Source organism: Mauremys reevesii, linkage group 3, assembly GCF_016161935.1.
Source record: "Mauremys reevesii isolate NIE-2019 linkage group 3, ASM1616193v1, whole genome shotgun sequence".
NCBI lineage: Eukaryota > Metazoa > Chordata > Testudines > Geoemydidae > Mauremys > Mauremys reevesii.
The window spans coordinates 22032520-22055106 of record NC_052625.1 but is presented as its reverse complement, the minus strand read 5'-3'; the positions used below and the strand labels follow the sequence as shown (position 1 = coordinate 22055106).

Here is a 22587-nt window from a genome sequence, read left to right as displayed (position 1 = left end):
CAAATGCACGATTTCTCCTTATTACTTTCTTCTGAATTGCAAGTGTATGCTGGGGTTTACAAGTAAGCTTCGGTTTCAAAAATAATTTTTCAGTAGTTATAGTAACATATTACATGATTTGTTCTTATAGGGACTTGTGTTTCAATAATCAACCATTTATCTGAGCTCTAGATGTGGGATCACACTTCTGAGGCTGAGAATTTAAACACTGACACAGTGATGGACTTTTTTCTATATTAGCCAGCAGCATTGCCTTCAGATAAAGCTCCTTTCTATTCAGTGCTAAAAGCAGTCAGGATTCAAAAACAGTTGTGTAAGCATAGCCTTTTAATAGGCTGCAGAACACTAGCAGCTTTAAACTAATCTGCAGGACTCATTGTGAGAACACTATATCAGAATAGCAATTCAGGAAAAAATTGATTGGCACCACTTGCTATATTCTAACCTATTTCTATTTGTTCTAATGAAGTGTGATTATAATAGTTTACCCGGTGTTGCTACACATAAGATAAATAATCGGTACATATTTCAAAATATCCTCCTATTTGTTCTGTAACAATCCAAATGTGTTCATTTCAATCAAACAATACCATATTTAATACCAATCATTTTTAAAGCCAAAACTATGTATTATGTCATAATAGCCTATGTTAAGCATTAGTTTTTGTTTCTGAAATGAAGTGCTTAACTGTGTTAAGGCTGCATGTTAGAGTTAATGGGGGCACCCTGCTAGAAACTCCATAGTTAGGGTTCTGTTTTAAAATGGAGCATAAATCTCTGTTACTGCTCTAAAAATACGTGGCTTTTTTTATGCAGAACTGTTTGGTTTTTTAGGCCCTTTGATTTTTCTGTGCAGCCTTGGCTTTTTCTCATTTTAATAGGAAGGATTTGAAATTTGGCTCTCATTTTCCTTGACAGTCTGACCATCCACTGGCAGCTTTCTCTTTATAAAATGTATGCATGTTTGCACGCTCACATGGCAAAACAGTACAGTATGTATGTACCACCATTCATTCACTCAGATGCTGCTCCCCTCAACCTTCCCTTCACACACTTCTCTACCAAATGACCCTCTCCTAGTGGTGTTAGTTGTGATTCACTGTGAGGGGATAACTCAGAGGTGATGAAAGGCTGGTATCTGTAGGGGAAAGAGTAAGTTTGTAGTGTAAATAATTGTGGTAATGATAAGGTGTCTGGGTATAAAAAAGGACGTGTACTGTTGAGTTGGCATATCCATTTCTGTTTTTGTGGATTTGAGTCAAGTATGAGTGTAGCAACCCTAACTAGGGGTGGGGGGTGTTAATACAGGCAGGAGTAACCTACAACACACTATATAAATGCAGTAACATATGCTTGTCGCAGTTTCAATAAAATATTGTTTTAACTGAACTAATAGTTGTCACAGGTGGCTACTCGAGCAAAATCCATCTGTAAAACATGGCTGTTCTGAGGATAAAACTTATGCTATGTTGATTAACGGTATAACTGATTGTTTCAGTAAACTTTTGGTTCATTATGAAAAATGTTCAATCTCAAATAACCAAAATCTATGGCCTATAGACAAGAAATGCAATACAAAAAGGAGACATACATACCCACCTTTCAGGAAGCAATTCTTACCTTGCAGCATGTTCACCTTCTGCAGTAAGTGTGCGTTTGAAGAGGCACCTCCAAAATTACCTCCATTTATATCATGACTGTTCACAAGTTTTAAAAGCACTTTATATGTCACCTACAATCCAGCCCACCAGTTCCTTAATATGTTGTTCTGTACCTTTCATTATCTCTGTTTTGGAAACCACATTCCAAACCAGTTGGACTTAGAACAGGTTGGGATTTACCTCTAGGACACACCATTTGCGTAATTTGGCTTTGACGGGCTTCTTATTTTCTAATGCCAAAGCTGACTTCAGTGTTGTGGGATACTTGACATGGGTGAACAGGATTGTGGGAAGAGTAATACACCCAATTAACATAACTTTCAAATACCTATACATATTAACACTGTGTACATAATACCAATTAATGTAGGCATAGTATACACTAACATATATGTATTGGCTAACAACTCTTACCATACACTTAGGGAGTTTCTTTTGACATGATCCATGTATCTTTTTAATTGTAGTATGATTGATATCTAATTATGTTACAGTTCTAATGTATGATGAAACAATTATTGATGCACAATAACATTCTAAGGAACAAGGAAAAGAGATATTTTAAATCACTCTTTATGTAATAAAGCAACATAAGGACAAGTTCGGTCTTTTTCCTGTCCTTAACACTTATTTTCATGGTATCATGTATTTAATTGTTTGACTTTTTAAACTTACTGGTTTATGCAATAGTTATGCTAAAGTACTAAAGAAAAGGGGGACATTAGTCAGTTTGTCACTGAACAGAAAGAGATGTCAAGTCTTTCTTCCTTTTGTTTGTCTTCCACACAGACATAAGAGTTACGAAAATATAACTTAAAAGTCAAACAATTTTCAGGTGGATTCAGGAGTCAATACAGTACCTGAATTCTTTGAAATTTATGGGATTGATTAGAAATTGATTCCTTTTTTTATTTTAAACTGGCTTCAGGTTAACAGCATTCCTTTAAGTAACTGAGGAAAACATACTACTGTTCAGGTCTTCAACATAATGTTAAGTGTGTTCCAGAATAACTTGGGTTATTCTGCCCTTCTCCTCCTTACAGACTTTCCTCTTGGTTTGGAGAGGAAGGCATTCTCCCTACACTTTCACGAGGATGGACAGCTAGAGCTAATTGGGAAAAATCTAAACATTTTGGTTAGATTTAGGCAAGGTGCTGATGGGACACAGGAGAAGCTCCAACAGAACCCAAGTATACTACTCCTTTCCCTTTTACGGGGAATTCTGCATTTTTTGCTTATCTTCCAAATCAGAACAAGATCAAATTTCAAAATGTCTAAATACTTCAGAAAATAACTCTTTCTCTACTTAGCTCTAGCAAGAACTCTGCTCTTCCAGGTAAAAAGCTCCGAAGTGCAGTTTTTCAAAACACAATTCGCCCATGACATCTCAAGCTACAAACTGAAGTACCTTTCCAAGCATAGTTTGCTTCAAACTGACTTTCCTGCCTACCTACAATCCAACCAATGTTAGAACTTGCAACCTAGTATCTTGATCCTACAACCCCCTGATGACGTAGGCTAGAATGGTAAGGGCTGTATTTTAACTCCTTTAGAGGATGATGGTTATCATGAACTTGTCACAAGTTTTTCAGTCTTGTAAAGCAATATTTATTGTCTAAAGGGAACTTCCTCTAGTCCTAATTAAAGTGAACATAAATTTTGAGAGATCCAGCCTTGGGTGGTTGTATTTAAATCCCACTGAGCTACTTGTCATGTTGGGTTGATTGGACTGGTGTCTTACACTTTTTAAATTCTAACTAGTAGCTCAAACTATTGTATTGTGCCTGATTCAGTAAAACCAAACTAACCTAACACTTGATGTTTTTATTAGGGTTGGTCTAGTTGAATCTAAAATTCGTGTACTTGTTGGGAACTTGGAAAGGAATGAATTCATAAACCTTGCACATGTTAATCCTCAGTCTTTCCCTGTCAACAAGGAACATTGCGAAGAGTAAGTTTCATTTTTTTAAGTTTAAGAATGTGGTAGTTTGGTCACTGTTAAAATTAAATTGAAATCTGCTAGTCTTCAGTCATTCTAGATATCTTGCAAGAATGCATGTTGAGCAGGGCCAGCTCTAGGTTTTTTGCCACCCCAAGCACACACAAAACAAACAAACAAAAAACCTCTGGGAGCGCAACTGCCGAAGCGTGCCAAAAAATGGGGGTGGGGGGCGCAGAATGCCACCGCTGAAATTGTGCTGCCCCAAGCACATGCTTGGTTTGCTAGTGCCTAGAGCCAGCCCTGATGTTGAGGTATTTCAAGCTAGTCAAACATTGCTTCACAGCTGTGTATCTTCAAGAAAAGGCCATCTAAACGTGTCATAACATTGAAGAATGAGTGAAATATTGTACCTCTGACTAGTATACCAAAACATGTAAGTACTAAAGTACAGATTAAATCTGAAACTCTAATATTAATGAACAGCTAAATGATGGAGATTATTTTATTTAATCCACTGCCTGAAGGTCAGTTCTATTTGGATGTTTCCAATTGACATTAACACACAAATGACACATCTGTGATTTATTTATTTTATTTTATTTTTATTTAAAGGAGCAACTATGTATCAATGTGGTTCCTTGGAATAATTTTTAGGAAAATGGAAAATGCAGAAAGTGTTAACATTGACTTAACATATGATATACAATCATTCACAGATACAGGTAAGCTTATATTTCACTTTAGTCTTGGTATGGTTTTTAATTTGACTCTTACAAGATTGTCTAGATAGCCAATATAATCAGTAAACTCTTCTCAAACTCTGCCTCCTCCAGGGTAGTTATGGTGAAGCTCTAAGCGCAGAGCATGTGGAGGTTTAATTTTAAAATAGGAAGTTTACTATTTTGACCACAAAACAGATATCTATCTTGGACGTGTACCTGCTATAGCCATACAATAAGTGAGAAGGAACATTACTTGTCAGATACACAAACCATATTAGGAACGTGGTGAAGACTCTGAGTTGAAGCACTCTATACTATAGTCTCTTACTCTAAAGAGTTGTGCTAGACTTGTAAATATGACACTGTTTACATCCATCATATTTATTTTTTTTTTTAGTGGCAGAAAAATCATAACATCAGAGCTACCTGTAAAACAATTAAAATACATGTTCTGTCCATGTAGCACAGTGGGTAATGAGGGAAGCGCTAAAACTCAAGCTGCACAGTAGATGTGTGAACCTCTTCTCTGGCATAGTTGGCACAGCTGGCTTAGTGATGTTAACCCTGCACTTGCTAGGCCAAAGGCAGCAAAGCTGGTGCCAGTGATTTGAAATAGATGCCTGTGAAGGCATCATAGGTATGGAAGTCAAAAAGGGGCATGAAGTTTGGGAACCTATACTTAAGACCATCAGAACAGGCTTGCTGTATGTAATTTGTAATAGGAATTGTCAAGAGTAGCAACCAACAACTTAAAACCCAAAATTTTTATACTATTGATAGCTCTGAACTAACTCCCATCTGAGTCTTAAAACTAGATTGAACATCAGAAAACGTATTGTCATGAACACTTCATGCCTTTACCAATGTAGAATACTCTTCTCAAGATTTGAGTACAGAGTTATTCTAATGTTACAAACATACAACCTTTATTAGCCACCTTGAGCATCAGGTTATCAACTCTTCCCTTCCCTTTCATTTGTGATATGTTGGAGCCACTGAAGTGTAGATCTGAATGGACAACGTTCATTTAATCCCATAATATTTTACTTAGTATTGTTGCAAGTAATTCCCAAGGCTACTGTAACTGGAAAATTTTTTTGTTTGATCATTTGACAGCAATCTGGCTCATTGCTCTTTGACTTACAGTTTCTCAGTATGTTATTGGAGCTATGGTGAACTTACTGCCTTGAGTGCAGGTGACTGGACTAAATGACCAGTTCCAGTTCTATGATTCTATTTGAAAAGTGAAGTTAAATTCCACATGGGCATTTGATGGGTAATGGAAAAAGTGCTTGTTAGACTTCAGTTGTTGGTGCTTGGATAATATGCAAAAAGAACAGGAGTACTTGTGGCGCCTTAGAGACTAACAAATTTATTGAGCATAAGCTTTTGTGGGCTACAGCCCACTTCATCGGATGCATGCAGTGGAAAATACAGTAGGAAGATGTATATAAAATATACATAGAGAACATGAAACAATGGGTGTTACCATACACACTCTGAGAGTGATCAGTTAAGGTGAGCTATAGCCCACAAAAGCTTATGCTCAAATAAATTTGTTGGTCTCTAAGGTGTCACAAGTACGCCTGTTCTTTTTGCGGATACAGACTAACTATTCTGAAACCTGGATAATATGGTAACTTCGAAAAATTCCTCAGGGCAAGAGTCATTGAGAGCTAAAGCAGTTGAGAAGCTTGAAGAAATCTGGCATACAAATGTGTAAGAATTTGAAAATCTTAGTGTGGAAGCCCAGTATGCTAGTTTGTTAGACTTAGGAGTGGATTGTCTTACACTGCAAAAACTTCTGTGCATATATATATTTGAATGTCAACTGTCTTATTTAACCTTTAAAACTTTAATAGTCCACTGATGTATTTTTTTTCTTGTGTTTAAGTTGTTATAATAATTGGCCAGCAAGTTAAAGTAGTATGGGCTGGATGAATGGACTATAAGGTGGATAGGAAGCTGGCTAGATCGTCGGGCTCAACGGGTAGTGATCAACAGCTCCATGTCTAGTTGGCAGCCAGTTTCAAGCGGAGTGCCCCAAGAGTTGGTCCTGGGGCCAGTTTTGTTCAATATCTTCATTAATGATCTGGAGGATGGCATGGACTGCACTCTCAGCAAGTTTGCAGATGACACTAAACTGGGAGGAGTGGTAGATACACTGGAGGGTAGGGATAGGATATAGAGGGACCTAGACAAATTTAGAGGATTGAGCCAAAAGAAACCTGATGAGGTTCAACAAGGACAAGTGTGGAGTCCAGCACTTAGGACGGAAGAATCCCATGCACTGCTACAGACTAGGGACCGAGTGGCTAGGCAGCAGTTCAGCAGAAAAAGACCTAGGGGTTACAGTGGACGAGAAGCTGGATATGAGTCAACAGTGTGCCCTTGTTGCCAAGAAGGCTAACGGCATTTTGGGCTGTATAAATAGGGGCATTGCCAGCAGATCGAGGGATGTGATCATTCCCCTCTATTCGACATTGGTGAGGCTTCATCTGGAGTGCTGTGTCCAGTTTTGGGCCCTACACTACAAGAAGGATGTAGAAAAATTGGAAGGAGTCCAGCGGAGGACAACAAAAATGATTAGGGGGCTGGAGCACATGACCTATGAGGAGAGGCTGAGGGAACTAGGATTATTTAGTCTGCAGAAGAGAAGAATGAGGGGGGATTTGATAGCTGCCTTCAACTACCTGAAAGGGGGTTCCAAAGAGGATGGATCTAGACTGTTCTCAGTGGTGGCAGATGACAGAACAAGGAGTAATGGTCTCAAATTGCAGTGGGGGAGGTTTAGGTTGGATATTGGGAAAAACTTTTTCACTAGGAGGGTGGTGAGGCACTGGAATGGGTTACCTAGGGAGGTGGTGGAATCTCCTTCCTTAGAGGTTTTTAAGGTCAGGCTTGACAAAGCCCTGGCTGGGATGATTTAGTTGGGAATTGGTCCTGCTATGAGCAGGGGGTTGGACTAGATGACCTCCTGAGGTCCCTTCCAACCCTGATATTCTATGAATGCATTTATGGATGTAGTTATGAATATTTTGTTGTGCAACTCTGTTACCAGACACCTGTTTGAAGTCATTTAGGCAAATGTTGGGCCTTTCTAAAACAAATTATACCATTTTAACTATAACCAGTATAGTTAGTAGTTCAACACCTAAATTGGTATAACTGCATCCACATTAGAAATTTGCTTTATATGATACAGCTTATTCCTTGCTTACCCAAACTCTGCCTTGAGGCACAGGCTTTCCTAATCAGATTGGCAGTGGGGAGGGGAGATACAGAAACCCTGTGTTTAGGTAAGCCCTTAGTCTTTTCTACTGATTTGAAATCAATATAGCTAAATTGGTGCAGCTCACTAGTGTGTATGCAGTTATACCCGTGAAAAGGGGTTTACATTGGTAAATAAGCTATACATAAACTTACCAATATTAACACCTTTTATACTAATAGTAAATAGTTAAATTGGTACATAAACCCACTGATTTAGATTTAGATGTGGGGGTTTTGAGTGGAGCAGGGTGAAAGATCAACTGAAGCCCAGGATCTTTTAATTCTAGTATCCCACATGCTCTTGGCAGCCTACTGAACTATTAACTTAAACTTAAATTGCTATGCATCAGTTAAACACATGCAGAATATAAAGTCCAATAAGTAAAACCCTTAAGATTGAATATCCACAAATGTGATGCCCAGTATTAAACTTTGAATCAGTAAGAGTAAGGATGGCATCACTGTACTTGGTTTATAGGGGATGGAAACTGAAGATGCTCTCTTAAAGGGACACCATCAAAAAAGATGTCTAAGTTTTAACTTACATTATCAGTTCTATTTTGTCTCTACCACTGCTTTGCCTGTCTGCTCAATTTGTGGTCAGTCATGCTAGTAAAACAAAATAAACTGCCTCAAGCTTTTTTGGTCTGCATTTTTAGATTTAAATATTTAAACAGCTGAGTTATTTGATCTGCAAATTACACATATTTGAATCCATCAATTACCCAACACTGTTTGCAGAGGCTAAAGTTAACTGAACTTTTAGTCCAGTGAATCAGAGGGAATTAAAGTTAAGATTATTTTAAAAAAAATACATTCCTCCTACTTTGCACCATTGTTTGCAACCTTTTTAAGCAGCACAGACACCTGTGATTAGTTCTTTTAAACAAAGTTTAAAATGACTACAGGATGGTGACAGACTACAAATATCAAATGGACCAGGTTGGTTATGAAATGTAACAGTTTTCCCCCATTGTTATCAACTAGCATGAATTTGGAAACACTCTTCTGGTAATCTTCTGTTATTGAAGCTTTAGTTTTAAATGAGCTTCAACATATTATTGACAATATTCCAATATGATATGTTCAGTGTAAAAACGCTTAATGAAGGCCTGCTGTTGGCTTCTTCATTCAGAAATATAATTTTACAAAAATATAATTTAAGTTGAGGGAATTGGAATCTACATGTATTGTGGCTTTAAATTGGGTAATTGCATATTACAGTTTATAGGCAGGCAAATAACATCAATATGCTAAAAGAAGGCATGAAGATTGAAGCAACTCATGTGAAGAAAAAGCAACTACATTATTATTTGCCTGCTGAAATCTTGCAGAAAAGAAAGAAGGTATGATGAAGTTTTGATCCTTCACATAATATCTTCATGTGTGCATCTCTTTAATTAAAAAAATATATATTTATCTTGTAACCTTTGTTTTCAGCAAAGCATACCAGACATTGGTCGAAACGTTAGTGGACTTCCATCCAAAAGGGCTTCAGTGGATGTAAGCTCTTTGGATGGTTCCACAACCACAGACGCAGGAACACGATATAGCTCCCCTTCTTTGTTAAACAGGATCTCTAAATTGGACAACAACTCTCTGATAGAAACAGAAAGGTTAGTAATTTGTAAACTTGGATAATTCAAGGAGATTGTACGCTTGTTACCAATTGATAGACTAGCTTTGTAACCTAAAATATGTGTAAGAGCATATACAATGCTTATTTAACAGGAACACTGTACTTCAGAGAACCAATGCTGCTACCAATAGAGAGAAGCCATTGAATGTCACTATGCCATCAGTGCCTGTTAAAGGACTATCCATTCCAGTTATTGGTTCAAGTATGTATCCAAACATAATGAGGAAAATGTAACCTTTAGCTCTATGTAATTATATTTTAAAGGCTGTTTTCTTTGTGCAGAGACCGAGATTGCAGGTACAACAAAAGCAGTCCTACTTCCAACTGGATGCACCATACCTACAGTAATAGGACGAAATGTGATTCCTCGACTTATTACACCTCCTTCTGCACAGGGACAACAGCTCCTAAATGGAATTTCAACTATAAACTCTAAAAATGCTGCACCTAAAAGACCTCATTCACCTTCCTCAGAAGAATGCACTAAAAGACTTAAAGATATAGAAAAGGTAAAAACACACTTCAGAATGGAATCAAAGGGAGAGAGAGTTGGAGAGATGTGTATAGATAAACTCCAAAAGACTCTGCAGGTAATCTTATCTTCAATTTCTAATACTGTCCTTTAAAAAGAAAATACTGGCTGCTAGAATTACCCTAGTGTTTAATGTTCAGAGTTCGTGTATGTAGAATGCATTTTTCACATCTGACATGACCGTTTTATTCCAGCAATCCAGTGACTGAATCCTAAACTTTGATTATAGGCTCTTGGAAAGTTTGAAACCATTGCTATACCACACCTACCACTAGATGCTATAGGAAGAGAGAGAAACTGTCTCATAGGAACATCATCTAATCTGAAGCTTTGAAACATTTTTAAATAACCTGGAAAAGATTTTTTTTTTAAACTAGGCTTGTGCCCTTTATTTGTTGCCTAGTGATTTATAAAGAGGACCCAAAGTTCCTATTGTTATGCTTATTTTAACCATGGAAATAGTCCAGAATTAACAATGATATAATCTTTTTGCTGAATGACCTAGATGCATATTGTTAATGCCTTTCATTATAGGCGTGGTATTGAAATATTTACCAAAGCCTGTCTTTCTCCAAAATGTTCATTAGTCACTGAAGTTTGACTAAAGAGTCTAAATTTCTTCTACTTTGAGTGATGATCCCTATTGTATTCCACTATGGGTTAAGCATGCACACCATGCATCTGGAGCTGGAGAATTTGATTGTAATGTCTGTTTGTCTGCACATGCATTCTGACTCACCTGTGCCTCTGTCCGAGGGCATAGAGAGCAGGGCAGATTGATCACCTCTTCAGTTTCTTCTCACCGCTGCATGGTCCAGGTTGGAATCTTCAGTGTCTGCAGCTTTGGCTACATCCTACAAAATAAGAATTACCTAGTTTGTAAACAGCTTTAACAGTTTCATGTTTATAGATCAGTTTCCTGGGGACAACCACCCCATTTAGGTATGCCCAGGACTCCAGGCATCAAATGCCATGCTTCCTTCCCATGATCCTTCTCGGTCAGTAATGAACACCTCAGTCTATACTGCCTTGGGAAAGTGCACCTCATCATGATGAGGTGCAATCTGCCAATTGTCCCCCAGCCATACCAGAGAGAGGCACAAATATCTCATGGAGTAGGCCATGAGGCCCCAGTCAGATCCACCTCTGAGGGAATTGACCATGGGAAGGAGTTTATCACCCATCACATACACAGAACACATCTCCCCTCCAATGGCACCGACAGTACCACCACTGGAACCCAAATCAGACTTCTCTTCTTCAGGGGATTCTGAGTCATCCCTTGAACTTTTCTTCCCCTACCCATGTGTTCACCACCCAGGAGACCTGCACCAGTTTGGAACCAACCTCTCCCTCATCTAACTTGGAGCCGCTGGTACCTCATGCCATGGGGGCCCTCATGACCACCTACTGACCCTTCCTACTGGGGGCCTTGGGACCAGTAGTCCCATGCAGAGTCTAGCCGATGTGCCAGGAAGTCACCCTTTGCCTCCCCTCTAAGGGGACACTCCAATTTTCCCCCAGATCTGGCATAGGAGGAGGAGGGATATTATGCTACGGATCAGGTGGTTCCACTGGAACCAGTAAGACTGCCATCTTCATCCCTGGACAAAGCGGTGACTCCTACATCTCCTTCCACCTCTCTCCCCCAATGACTTCAGGAAGTTCCAAGATCATCTCCACAGAGTTGCTGGAGAGCTTGATTCCTCTCCAGAAGATCCAGAACTCTCAGCACAAACTCTTAAACATCCTCTGTGTATCCAGACCCCAACATACTAGGTCCCCCTGCTAATAAAGCTATACTGGAGCCATTTAGAACAGTTTGGTGCTCCTCTGCCACCTGCGCTCCTACCCTGAAAAGGGCAGAAAAGCATTTACTACATACCAGCCAAAGGAACAGAATCTATTTTCTCACCCACTTCTGAAAGGGCCACACAAGTCCAAATTAACATTGAGGACTTCAATGAATCACACCTCTTCAGGATACAGAGGGACTCATCTGTTTTCTGATTTGAAGGACTCCAGGGCTACCCTTCATTTGCTGGGGATATACACACCAGCTTCTAAGAGGAAGTTTCACCGCACATCGGTCGTGCCTAGGCACATGGCTCAGCTGTTTTTTCCATCAGAGGCCCTATGAACCATGTAAGAGACGGAGGGTTCAAAAGCCTTGCTTCATACATCCTCTTAAACAGGCTCGGCATCTCAATATCAGCTCCTGGCTCTGTTGCTTTTGACGGGTGCTTGAGAGCCACGAAACGCTAAGCTCGACGCCTCCTGACCCCCACACACCATTTGGGGGTCTTTCTATGCTACTTCAATACATGGACTGCTGCAATAACAGACAAGTGGGTGCTGAATGTCCTCCACTATGGCTATGATAGTATGCATCCCTACCACCTTCAAAACCCCTGCCCGCTCCCTTTAGAAGCCACTCTGAGAGTATTCTCAAACAAGAGGTGAACTTCTTGCTGCAGGAACTTCTCTCCTCAATACCAAGGGAGAGGGTTTCACTTGACTGACTTCCTGGTACTCAAAAAGAAGCTTGGTTGGAGACCACTCCTGTACCTCTCCCATCTCAACCACTTCATTTGAAAACTAGGATTTTGCATGGTCATGTAGGCAGAAATAATTCCATCTTTAGAAAAGGGCATGTGGTTTATGGCACTCGATATGAAAGACACTTCCTTCCATGTAGACATTCATTCCATTCACAAATGCTTCCTCAGACTCTTGGTGGACTACCCATTTTCAGTACAGAGTACTCCCCTTTGGAATAGCGACTGCCCCCAGAGTCTTTTACCAAGATGTTCTCTGTAGTAGCAGCCCATGTCAGACATTGGTCTCATTGTCTTCCGCTACCTTGATGACTGGTTCATTGTTATCAAGTCTTGCAGGGAAACTTGTATGTTAACTTCCATGATGCTACACCTGCTCTCCTCACTGGGAGTCAGTGTAAACACTGAAAAAGCTGTTCTCACCCCCACATGATCTCTGGATTTCATCCAAGCAACCTTGAATTGTACAGCAAGAGAGTACCTGCAGGACAGGTTCCAGACCACGAACGATATCCTAGTCTACATCACAAACAAGCCTCAAGTACTGGTCAAGTCATGTGTCTCTCTACTAGGTCCTATTGTCTCATGCAACTACAGCACTCCACTTGCAAGACTCCACTTTCATTGCCTTCAAATGCAGCAGTCAGTGTACTCCCCAAAATGTCAGTCAGTGACCCTCATGATGACCGCTCTGGCCAGTATCTTCCCTGCTACGGTGGACACATTCAAATCCTTGTCAGCTATGCATGGGCTCCTTTTTTCTCCCTTCCTCTCCAGACAGGACCATTACTACAGAAGCATCCCTGTGGGGTTGGGGAGCCCACATGAACAACCACACAGCTCACAGTACCTGGACATCTCGAGAGTCTAGCACCCTCATGATGTCATTGTCTTCCTTTTATATCTTTCCACTTGCTGGAAAGCTCTCTTGCTGTGACATGGGTCAAACAGTTCCGATTGTACAGTGCTATCTCTGAGAGGTTTCTATTGTACACAGTTCCTGGGGTAATCCTTGTGCTTGTGTGCATTTTTTCAATAGGCCATTACCATTGTTTGGCCTTTTTACTGTTGTACCTGAAAAGCTGCTTTTGGGTGTTTTTTAACCTCACAACATGTTTCAGTAACACATACATAGCCTAACTTCACACGTGACGATAGCACACACAAGCCAAGATATTAATGTCTAGCAGATCAAGACTTTTAGAATGATACCTCACAAGATATACTTTGTACAAAACATGTCCTAATTACGACAGTGGTGAATATTGGGTAGGGTGACCAGATGTCCCTATTTTATAAGGACAGTCCCGATATTTGGGACATTTTCTTCTATGGGTGCCTATTTACCCCCCCACCACCCCCATCCCGCTTTTTCACACTTGCTGTCTGGTCACCCTAATATTGCCCTTATCCTGATTGCCCTTTTCTGTTCCACACAGTTCTGGTTTCCCGAACTCCTACACATGTTATCTTGACCACCAAACATCCTTCCAACATTTTCTGAGCTCCTGACCCAGTGGAATGGCAAGGTCAGGCACCCTGATTCACATCGACTCCACATCAGGATTTGGTATTTGGATGGGCATCATCATTATGTTCATGCTCCACAGCTGGAAGAGACCTCCTCTCTAATAATAGAAAGGACTCTACTAGAAAATGTTACCTAGCTAAATGGAAGCGCTTTTCTTGGGTACATCAAAAGAAGCATTCTCCTAGAAACTAGATATTCCTCTCATCTTGGACTATATCCTATCTTTTGACATCAGGTTTGTCCATCAGCTCCTTGAGAATCCACCTGGTGATAATCAGGGAATACCATCCACCTTCTCAGGGCTACCTGGTCTCTGCACATCCTCTGACCAATAGATTCTGGAAAGGCCTAATAAGAACCTTCCCAGTTATTCAGAAGCCTACTCCCCAGTGGTACCTAAAACTTGTTCTCTTGGTACTCAAAGGTGTGTGTGTGTGTGTGTCCCCCTTTGAACCTTTAGCTTCTTGCACCGTGTCTCTCCTTTCCATGAAGGTAATTTTCCTTGTAGCCATCACCTCAGCTAGAAAAGCTGGCAAACTTGGAGCAATGATGGCAGATTCTCTGTACACTATATTCCATAAGAATAAGGTTTCTTTGTGTCTACACCCCAAATTCACCCCTAAAGTAGCTTTTTGGAATTTCACATTGATTCACTTACCTGTGTTATTCCCCAAACCACACACTTCCACAGAGGAACGAAAACTCCACTCCCTTTTACCTGCACAGAACAAAACCAATCAAGAAATCCCTGAGACTATTCATCACTACAGCAGAAAGTCAGAAATTTCCACCCAGAGAATTTCTAAATGGATCTCTGGCTGCATTCAATTCTGTTGCTATCAAACCTTCTCCCCAATGATGGGATAAGAGTTCATTCCACCAGAGCACAAGCAACAACTATGGCATCTTCTTCAGAAGGTACCCCTCCTGGACACCTGTAAAGCAGGCCTCCATTCAGATGGTTGCAAGACATTTCGCCCTGGTGCAGGACTCTTCTGCTTATGCCTCCTTTAGGACCACAGTACTCCTCTCAGCCCACCGTCTACATCCTTGCACCCTTTTCCTACTTAAGTACTGTTTGTCGATCACCCCCAGTGGAATACAATAGGGACCATCACTCGAAGAAAAGGAAGTTATTGACCTGTAATTAGAGGTTCTTTTTAGATGTGTGGTCACTATCTATATTCCACTACCTGTCCTCCTTCCCCTCTGCTTTGGATCTTATCTGATTCACTGTAGAGAAGGAACTGAAGAGGCAATTGGTCCACCCAACCCTGTATCCCTTCAGACGGAGGCAATGAGGTGAGCCACGCTGCATGTGTGCACCAACGGGCACTATTTTTCTCTGGCTCTGGACGTATGATAATGACTACATATCTCAAAACTTCCAGTTACAGGTAAGTAACCTCCACTTTCAATTGCTCAACTTTCACCAACTTTTCAAATGCTGTCATTTAACTAGTTCTTAAGTCAAGTTTCTAAGCAAAACCATTAATTTTCATGACAAAAGAATAAAGCCTGAAAGGGCTTTTTCTATGGCAAATTATCAAAAAATACAAGCCAAATGTTTTGCTGGTCATGTTTCAAAAATTAAAACCTCATTGGTCTAAGCAGCAGTTATGTAAAGAAGTATTCCATTTCTGCAGTCTAGTTGCGTAAAGCCACACTTGTCTACTCCATAATTGCTATCAAGTATTTAAATATGGATTATAGAATTAATTATGGAAGCATTAATTATGCATTTTGGCTGAAGTAAATAATCCCTTCCCCACCACTTCTAGTAGGTATAGGCGTTGGTAGTACTATAGCAAAATTATAGATTAAACTGATTTGTTAAGAAGGTTCATCAGCTGTTCGGATTAGCTAAAATTCTGTGGAGTGTGAGGCCTGGTTAATCTGTGAAATTTGCACTGACAGGTAGCAGACCAAGAAAACTACAGAATCTTCCCTACACAACGTTAATGATTAAACCACAAAGATGGGTTAAAATGGTAGAAAATAGAGTTCATTTGTCCAATGTTACACAGTTGACAGACGCAGTATGTGCCTTCTGATATACTTATAAAAGGGGTAATACACTGGAGAAAATGGCTGCAGGATGTCTTCCTACTATGATTAATCTTCCCTGGGGTATTTTTTTGTATAATATCTCAGGTGCAGGTGGCGTTTGGGAGCAGACGCTTAACCTGCTGGACAGGTTATCAGCTGCTGACATTGATAGAGCACTAAGTTGTTTTTATCAATTCCATTTCCCTGGAAAAAACATAGCTTTTGCTAATTCTACCTCCATTTTTGTGGAAAGGCAAGAAAGAGCTGGGAAAACACTAAATTTTTGGAATTTGTTTATACGTGTCCAAAAAATTAAACTTCTTCTTAATTCTCAACTAATTGAAAGTTCCTAGTGGGCCGCAGAACAGGCCAACTCCTCTGGTTCTTGCTTGTGTTTTGTGGTCAAACAGCAGTGCTTTCTCCACTAAGGACTGTTTGTGCTAGGTCAAGTTCAGCCTCAATATGCTCTCACAATTCCTACTTGTTTGAATGAAACTTGTACTTGTATCTGAGGGTAGTTTCGTCCATGAGCTCTAACCATATAAATGACTTGGATACTATGTATCCTATCTTGGACTGGATTCAGCATTCAAAGATTGTCACATCCAAGATGATGTAAAGAGAGAATCTACAGGGAAACAATATAATTTGAGGCATTCATCTTAACTTTTTTTAATCCTGAATGAACTATTTTATCTAAGGAATTTCATTTAATTAGTTATTCTACTTAATGACATGACTAAGAATAAATTTCAGTTAATCACGGTTAGACAGAAAAACTTTTTTGTATTACTTTACAGCTCTTATCAAGCTTTATCCATTTTCCTATTTCTCTACACATCACACCCAGAAATTATTTGCTGGGAAGCCAAAGTGTAACCTGGTTTAGTTCTCTCAGAGCATTTGAATTATTTCTAGACCTAAAACTAGAACTGGGTGAAATTTTTTGGATAAATAGCTTATTGGATGAAAAATTAAGTTTGGGTCAACTCCTGAACTATTTGAATTTTGATACTAATTTGCCTAATGATTTCAGCCAATTTTTTTAGCTTAGGCACCATTCACAAAATGGTGGGAGGAGCTGGTGCCTTCTTTTTATATGACTATGTTGCATTATGCCACTGGGCTATGGAATATTATGGGATAGGTCTCTCAATCTTAGTCATTGGAGCTGGGACTTGAACTTGGGTCTTCCCCTTCCAGATGAGTACCCTAATCACATGGCTATAGTCTCTGTCTCTCCCAATGACTATTCAAATATTTTTGTATACCAAGAGGAATAGCTTCAATTGGAGCGATTTGAGACACCCAGCCCAGATCATGCTATGGTCTGGTCATTTGGGCACTTTCCTGCAATGTGGGAAACTCAATTCGGGAGCAGGGGAAATCAAACCCCAGTCTCCCACATCCCAGCTGAGTGCCCTGACCAGTGGGATAAAAGGTAGCCAGAGGTAGTGGTTGTACCTCCCTTATATCTTGAGAATCCTTTCCTTTGCTGCTTTACTTTAAAAGTGCCATGAAATTAAATATTTTTGTGTTTTGGATCAAATTAAACATTTTGTATGACCTAAAGTTTTTCACTTTGGCAAAAACTTTTTTGAATTTGGGTTGACCCAAATCAATTTTTTTTTTTCAGAACTGCTAGTAAACCAAAAAAGCAGTTACTTGCTCAGCTCTTCTAACTCTTCTATAACAAACAAAATTTAAATCTTGCCTCCTTCAAACATAGAATTTTATCAACTTCCTTAAAGAAAAGGTAGCCAATCTATAGGCAGAAGCTGGGCACTCCTTAGGTAAGTTCACAGAGCCTGGATTTATATGTAAAATAGCCATGTCAAATGAATGGTCTGTTTTATGTAAATTCAAATTTGGAGCAATTTTAAAGACTCTCACTTCCCCTTTCCTGTGAAAAAGGTCTGAATATGTCTCATGTAACAAAAGTCTAGCTAACAAGTATCTTGAGCGGGCACACCCTGTGATTCATCTCTTTGGGTACATATGTAGGCCCTCCTTTACAGAAGAATAAAATGACCCAAAATGCCTTCCACATAAAGACTAGATGTCATGAGACTTCTAAAGTTTCATAAATGCTTTCTCGTTAGTTGGAACCAGAAATATAGATACAGCAGGCATTTAATAAGCATTTGTTTGTTAGCTGATATTTGTGCTTTCCATATAAAGGAACTTAATTGCAATGCATTCAGTACACTATTCTTTTGGGTTTTTAGGATAGCTGTGGAGGAGGGGAATCCATGCCTATTCCAACTATTGACGCATCAAGATCACAGGTACTGTCTACTGAGTCTTTTGCTTTATCAGTGAACATAAACTAGTGAATATTTCCTGCATACATTAAGGTAATATTTGTTTACACACACTAGCTATTTGACAGTGTCAAGTACTTTTCTGTTGATTTACTATAATTTAACTCTTGTGGCAACATATGGTAACTGTGATTCTCACTTACACACTATGCAGTGGTATTTTGGAGAGCTGCTTTAGCAGCTCTCAAACAGACAGAAGCCCCAAACTGCCATACCTTACATTAAAAGGTTTAGGCATCTAGCCAAAGATTGAAAACACTTCATTTGCATGCACAAGCATCTGTCTCCTACCATCTCAGGCATTCAAACTTCACAACCCCTTCAAAAAACTAGACAAAGCCCCTTTCTTTCCAAACTGCCTTCTTAGGCCTGGTCTACACTGCGGGAGGGGAAATCGATCTAAGTTGACGTACTTATACCTACTCACCGCAGTGTCTTCACTGCAGTGAGTCAACTGCTGCCACTCCCGTCGACTCTGCCTGCGCCTCTCGTGGCAGTGGAGTACAGGAGTCAACGGGAGAGTGCTCGGGTCGATTTATCGTGTCTAGACTAGATGCGATAAATCGACCCCCGCTGGATCGATTGCTGCCTGCCAATCCGGTGGGTAGTGTAGACATACCCTTAGTGTCACTAGAATCTATGCTCTGCCTCAATCACATTCTTTACTGAGTGCTCTGAGCTGTTAATCAAACTCCATATCACATGCAGCACTTCAATGTCAAAAACTGGATATGCTTAAAAACATGAGTAAATTATAGCAATTACACTTCAGATTTTGAAGCTTACTTTTTTCATGCTATCTTGATCTAAAGCTAGGCCAATCAAGATATGCAGTCTGAAACTTTATTAAAGACTCTTACCCCACTCTTTTTTAAACTCAGCCAACAGTTTGGACTCTCTTAATGGATTGCCAACTGTCTAATTACTCAAAACCGAACACCCTTGCCACATCCCTGCCCTGCTCTATCTCCAAGGCCCTGTCCCCACTCACTCCATCCCCCCTCCCTCTGTCACTCACCCTCACTTGCTTGTTTTCACTGGGGCCAGAAATCAGGGTGCAGAAGGGGGTTCCAGGCTGGGGCCAAGGGGTTCAGAGTGTGGGAGGGGGTTCTGATCTGGAGCCAAGGCAGTTGGGGAACGGGAGGAGGTGCTGGCTCCAGGAGGGAATATGGGTGCAGGAGGAGGCTCAGGGCTGGGGCAAGGGATTGAGGTGTGAGATGTGGGCTCTGGAAGTATGGGTGCAGGAGGGGTCTCAAGGCTGAGGCAGGGGCTGGGGTGTGGGAGGGGGTGAGTGGTGTGAGCTCAGAGTGGCGCTTACCTCAGGCAGCCACTCTGCCTCTGCCCATAGACACTGCCCCTGCAGCTCCCATTGGCCAGTTCCCGGCCAATGGGAGCTGCGGAGCTGGCACTTGGGGCAGGGGCAACACGTGGAGCCCCCCTGGCCGTCCCTCCACTTAGGAGCCGAGGGACATGTCATCACTTCTGGGAAGCCACACAGAGCCAGGTAGGGAGCCTGCCAGCCTCAGAGCAGCCAGGGTCCCTTTTTGACTGGACACCTGGCAACCCTAGCAACATGACGCTTGATGCTGGTTTGCCTAATTCAGTTGAACTCTTGAGGGAAGATTGTGCAGGATGGGGGAATGTCCCTTCCCCTACACTATTGTAGTGAATAAATGCCATCACAGTGAGAAGCAGACACTTCACCTGCAAGTGTATAACTTCTAGTAGAGAACTGGCAGATAATCACTATGGTGGGGGGAATAGCATATTCTAGACCTCTTGGTTTGGTGTGGTAGGTCATGAAGTTAATCTGTAGGTCTTGTTAATATCTGAAACAGTTTCACTTTCTACCCAACTTCTGTTTACATTATGCATATTTAAAAATATTTTCCCCTTCTCCATTTTTCTATTGTAGAGACTTGCCAGTAAAGAACTACCAGATTCATCTTCTCCTGTTCCAACAAATAAAATTCGTGTCATTAAACATTCAATCAGATTGACCCTTAACCGGTAACTACAGTGCCTTTTCAGGTAAAGATAATATGCGCTTTGTTTAGTGGTTTACACAAGCAATTAACTTTTATACTGCAGTTGCTGTCCCACGTAAAATATGGAGATACTGCCACCGAATTGGAGATATTTTTCCAGTTATTAATTTTTGTCTGCATTTTGACCTGCAGATGCTGTAGGATACTTCCATTACTGTATAGCTTTTCCAAGATTGCCTGCTGACAAGCCACTGTCGACAAAATCATGGCTTTTGTCTTTTTTAATTGCCTTTAGTTTAAATATTTGCTACTTCTGACTGATCTACTTCTTATTTTGAACACCCTTCCAACAGCAGTCCTTGTTTTTTTTAAATTCTTGTGTTATAATCATTGTCTTGAGATGAAAAAAATTGTTCTGAAAAATACAAAAAAAAAAAGTCCCGTGATACCATTTTTCTGAATGTATGTAAACATGTTTACTTTAGTCACTGGAGCCACATTCTGGTTAGAAGTGTGTGTATGAAAGTCCTAGTATTGTTTCTGCTTTCCTAATGGTGTAGATATACATTATTTTGTGAACTTCAATTATTTTTTCTGGTTTGGCACACATTCTTTTCTACATCTGTCACGCTGATGCTCCGCATCTATAGGCAATAGCTTTATGGTATTTAGCACGTAGCCAGGCACTACCCAAGTTTTACAGACTGCCTCCCATGGAGGCCCAAAAAATCAATCCTTAATTTAAAAATACAAATTCAACCATTAAGGATATCTGCCAAGATACTGAAATGGTAGGGATGTCTTATGCTATGGAATCTGATTCTTGTAAATCTTGTTCTGAAACAGGCTTAGGACTTCCAGTTTTCACTGGTTAATTAAACAAATTTCCCCACAGCAACAAATTTCTTACCCAAAATACTTTGACATAGCTAAATATTGAGACTAGGAAAAACCTGTTGTGACATTACGGTCTACTCATTCTGCAGTTATGCAGAACAATTCTTCACTGATTAGGCATGCAGAAACAGATATTGGTTTCAATAAAATGCCTGAAAACATTTCCTTTTGAATAACAATGGTTATGGAACTCTGGCTTAGGACCATTGCAGTCTTCATGTAAACAAACAGAATCATAATACACCTTACCCAGTTAAATAGAGTGAAGTTTCAGGGGAAAAATGCATCTTATACAAAGCAAATCCTAGACTATGTACTTTCTCTTGTAATTTATTTAATGTTTTGTAAATGAAGTCGTGTGTATTTTCAGAGTATTTTTTGTATGTACTGTAAGATAACATCTTTTCAAAAAGAAAAGTTTAAAAACTTTACAGTTTCTTCTTCGGTTTACTTTTTTACATAGGTCAAATCTTCTAAAAGCCCTTAACATACAAGCATTTTGAAGAACATACAAATATATACAATACCTCTGCTTTGAACAGAATTCTAATTTGCAGATACTCCTTAATGGTACTTTTCCCTCAGTACCACAGCTTTCATGTGTCAGCTGTATGAGGCAACCAGGAACGCTAATAGTTTTGAGACAAATACTAAATAAAATCTTACCATGCAGTGTGTGCCTTCATTAGAAAGTAATAACATCTGGTGCAGCTTGCTAAAACGTATATACAGTAAAAGCTTTACCTGGCATATTTGGGGGGAATGTCAAAAATTCCGGTTAACTAAGAGGGAGGGAGTTTGGGTGTGGGAGGGGGCTCTGGGAGGGAGCTTGGGTTCGAGGCAGGGGCTTGGGGCATGAGAGGTGGTGCAGGGTGCTGGATCCAGGTGGTGCTCACCTCTGGCAGCTCCCTGAAAGCGGCAACATATTCCTGCTGCTCCTAGGCAAAGGCATGGCTAGGTGGCTCTGCGCACTGCAGCAGCAGCACGCACAGCTGACTAGCTGTACCTCTGCCTAGGAGCAGCCGGGACATGTTGCCGCTTTCGGGGAGCTGCCAAAGGTGAGCACCACCTGGATCCGGCACCCCAAAACCTCTCATGTGTCTCAACTTCCTGCTCTGAGACGCCTCCCCCACCCAAACTCCCCCCTAGAGCCTGTGACCTGCACCCCCTTCTGCACTCCAAACCCCTTGTGGTCATTCCTCCACCTAGAAGCAGCAGGAAGCCAGATAGGGAGCCTGCTAGCCCCATGCCAACCAGACTATAAACCGGACTTTCAATGAAGATCAGAAATGCCAGTTTATAGATCTTTCCAGTTGGTAAAGTGCCAGATAACACAGCTTTTCTTGTACTACAATCCTTACATTTTGCATCTGACAAAGCTGAGTTGATGGCTGAGGTACCAGTTAGCATCCTGATCATAGTGTACCTGGATTTTTTCCAAGAATAAGAGGTGCTTGAAATAGATCACAGC

At 40.5% G+C, this 22587-nt stretch overlaps 1 protein-coding gene across 1 annotated transcript in view; it reads left to right on the top strand.

The window, feature by feature from the left end:
- Nucleotides 1–21547, top strand: part of PAPOLG (poly(A) polymerase gamma) — a 68584-nt gene extending 47037 nt beyond the window's left edge. The window contains exons 14-21 of the mRNA XM_039532353.1: nt 3493–3612; nt 4216–4325; nt 8823–8944; nt 9039–9214; nt 9330–9439; nt 9520–9827; nt 18136–18195; nt 20147–21547. Of these exons, the coding sequence (XP_039388287.1) occupies nt 3493–3612; nt 4216–4325; nt 8823–8944; nt 9039–9214; nt 9330–9439; nt 9520–9827; nt 18136–18195; nt 20147–20245 (1105 nt within the window). The 3' untranslated portion in view covers nt 20246–21547. The remainder of the gene's footprint in view (nt 1–3492; nt 3613–4215; nt 4326–8822; nt 8945–9038; nt 9215–9329; nt 9440–9519; nt 9828–18135; nt 18196–20146) is intronic.
- Nucleotides 21548–22587: the final 1040 nt, after the last annotated feature.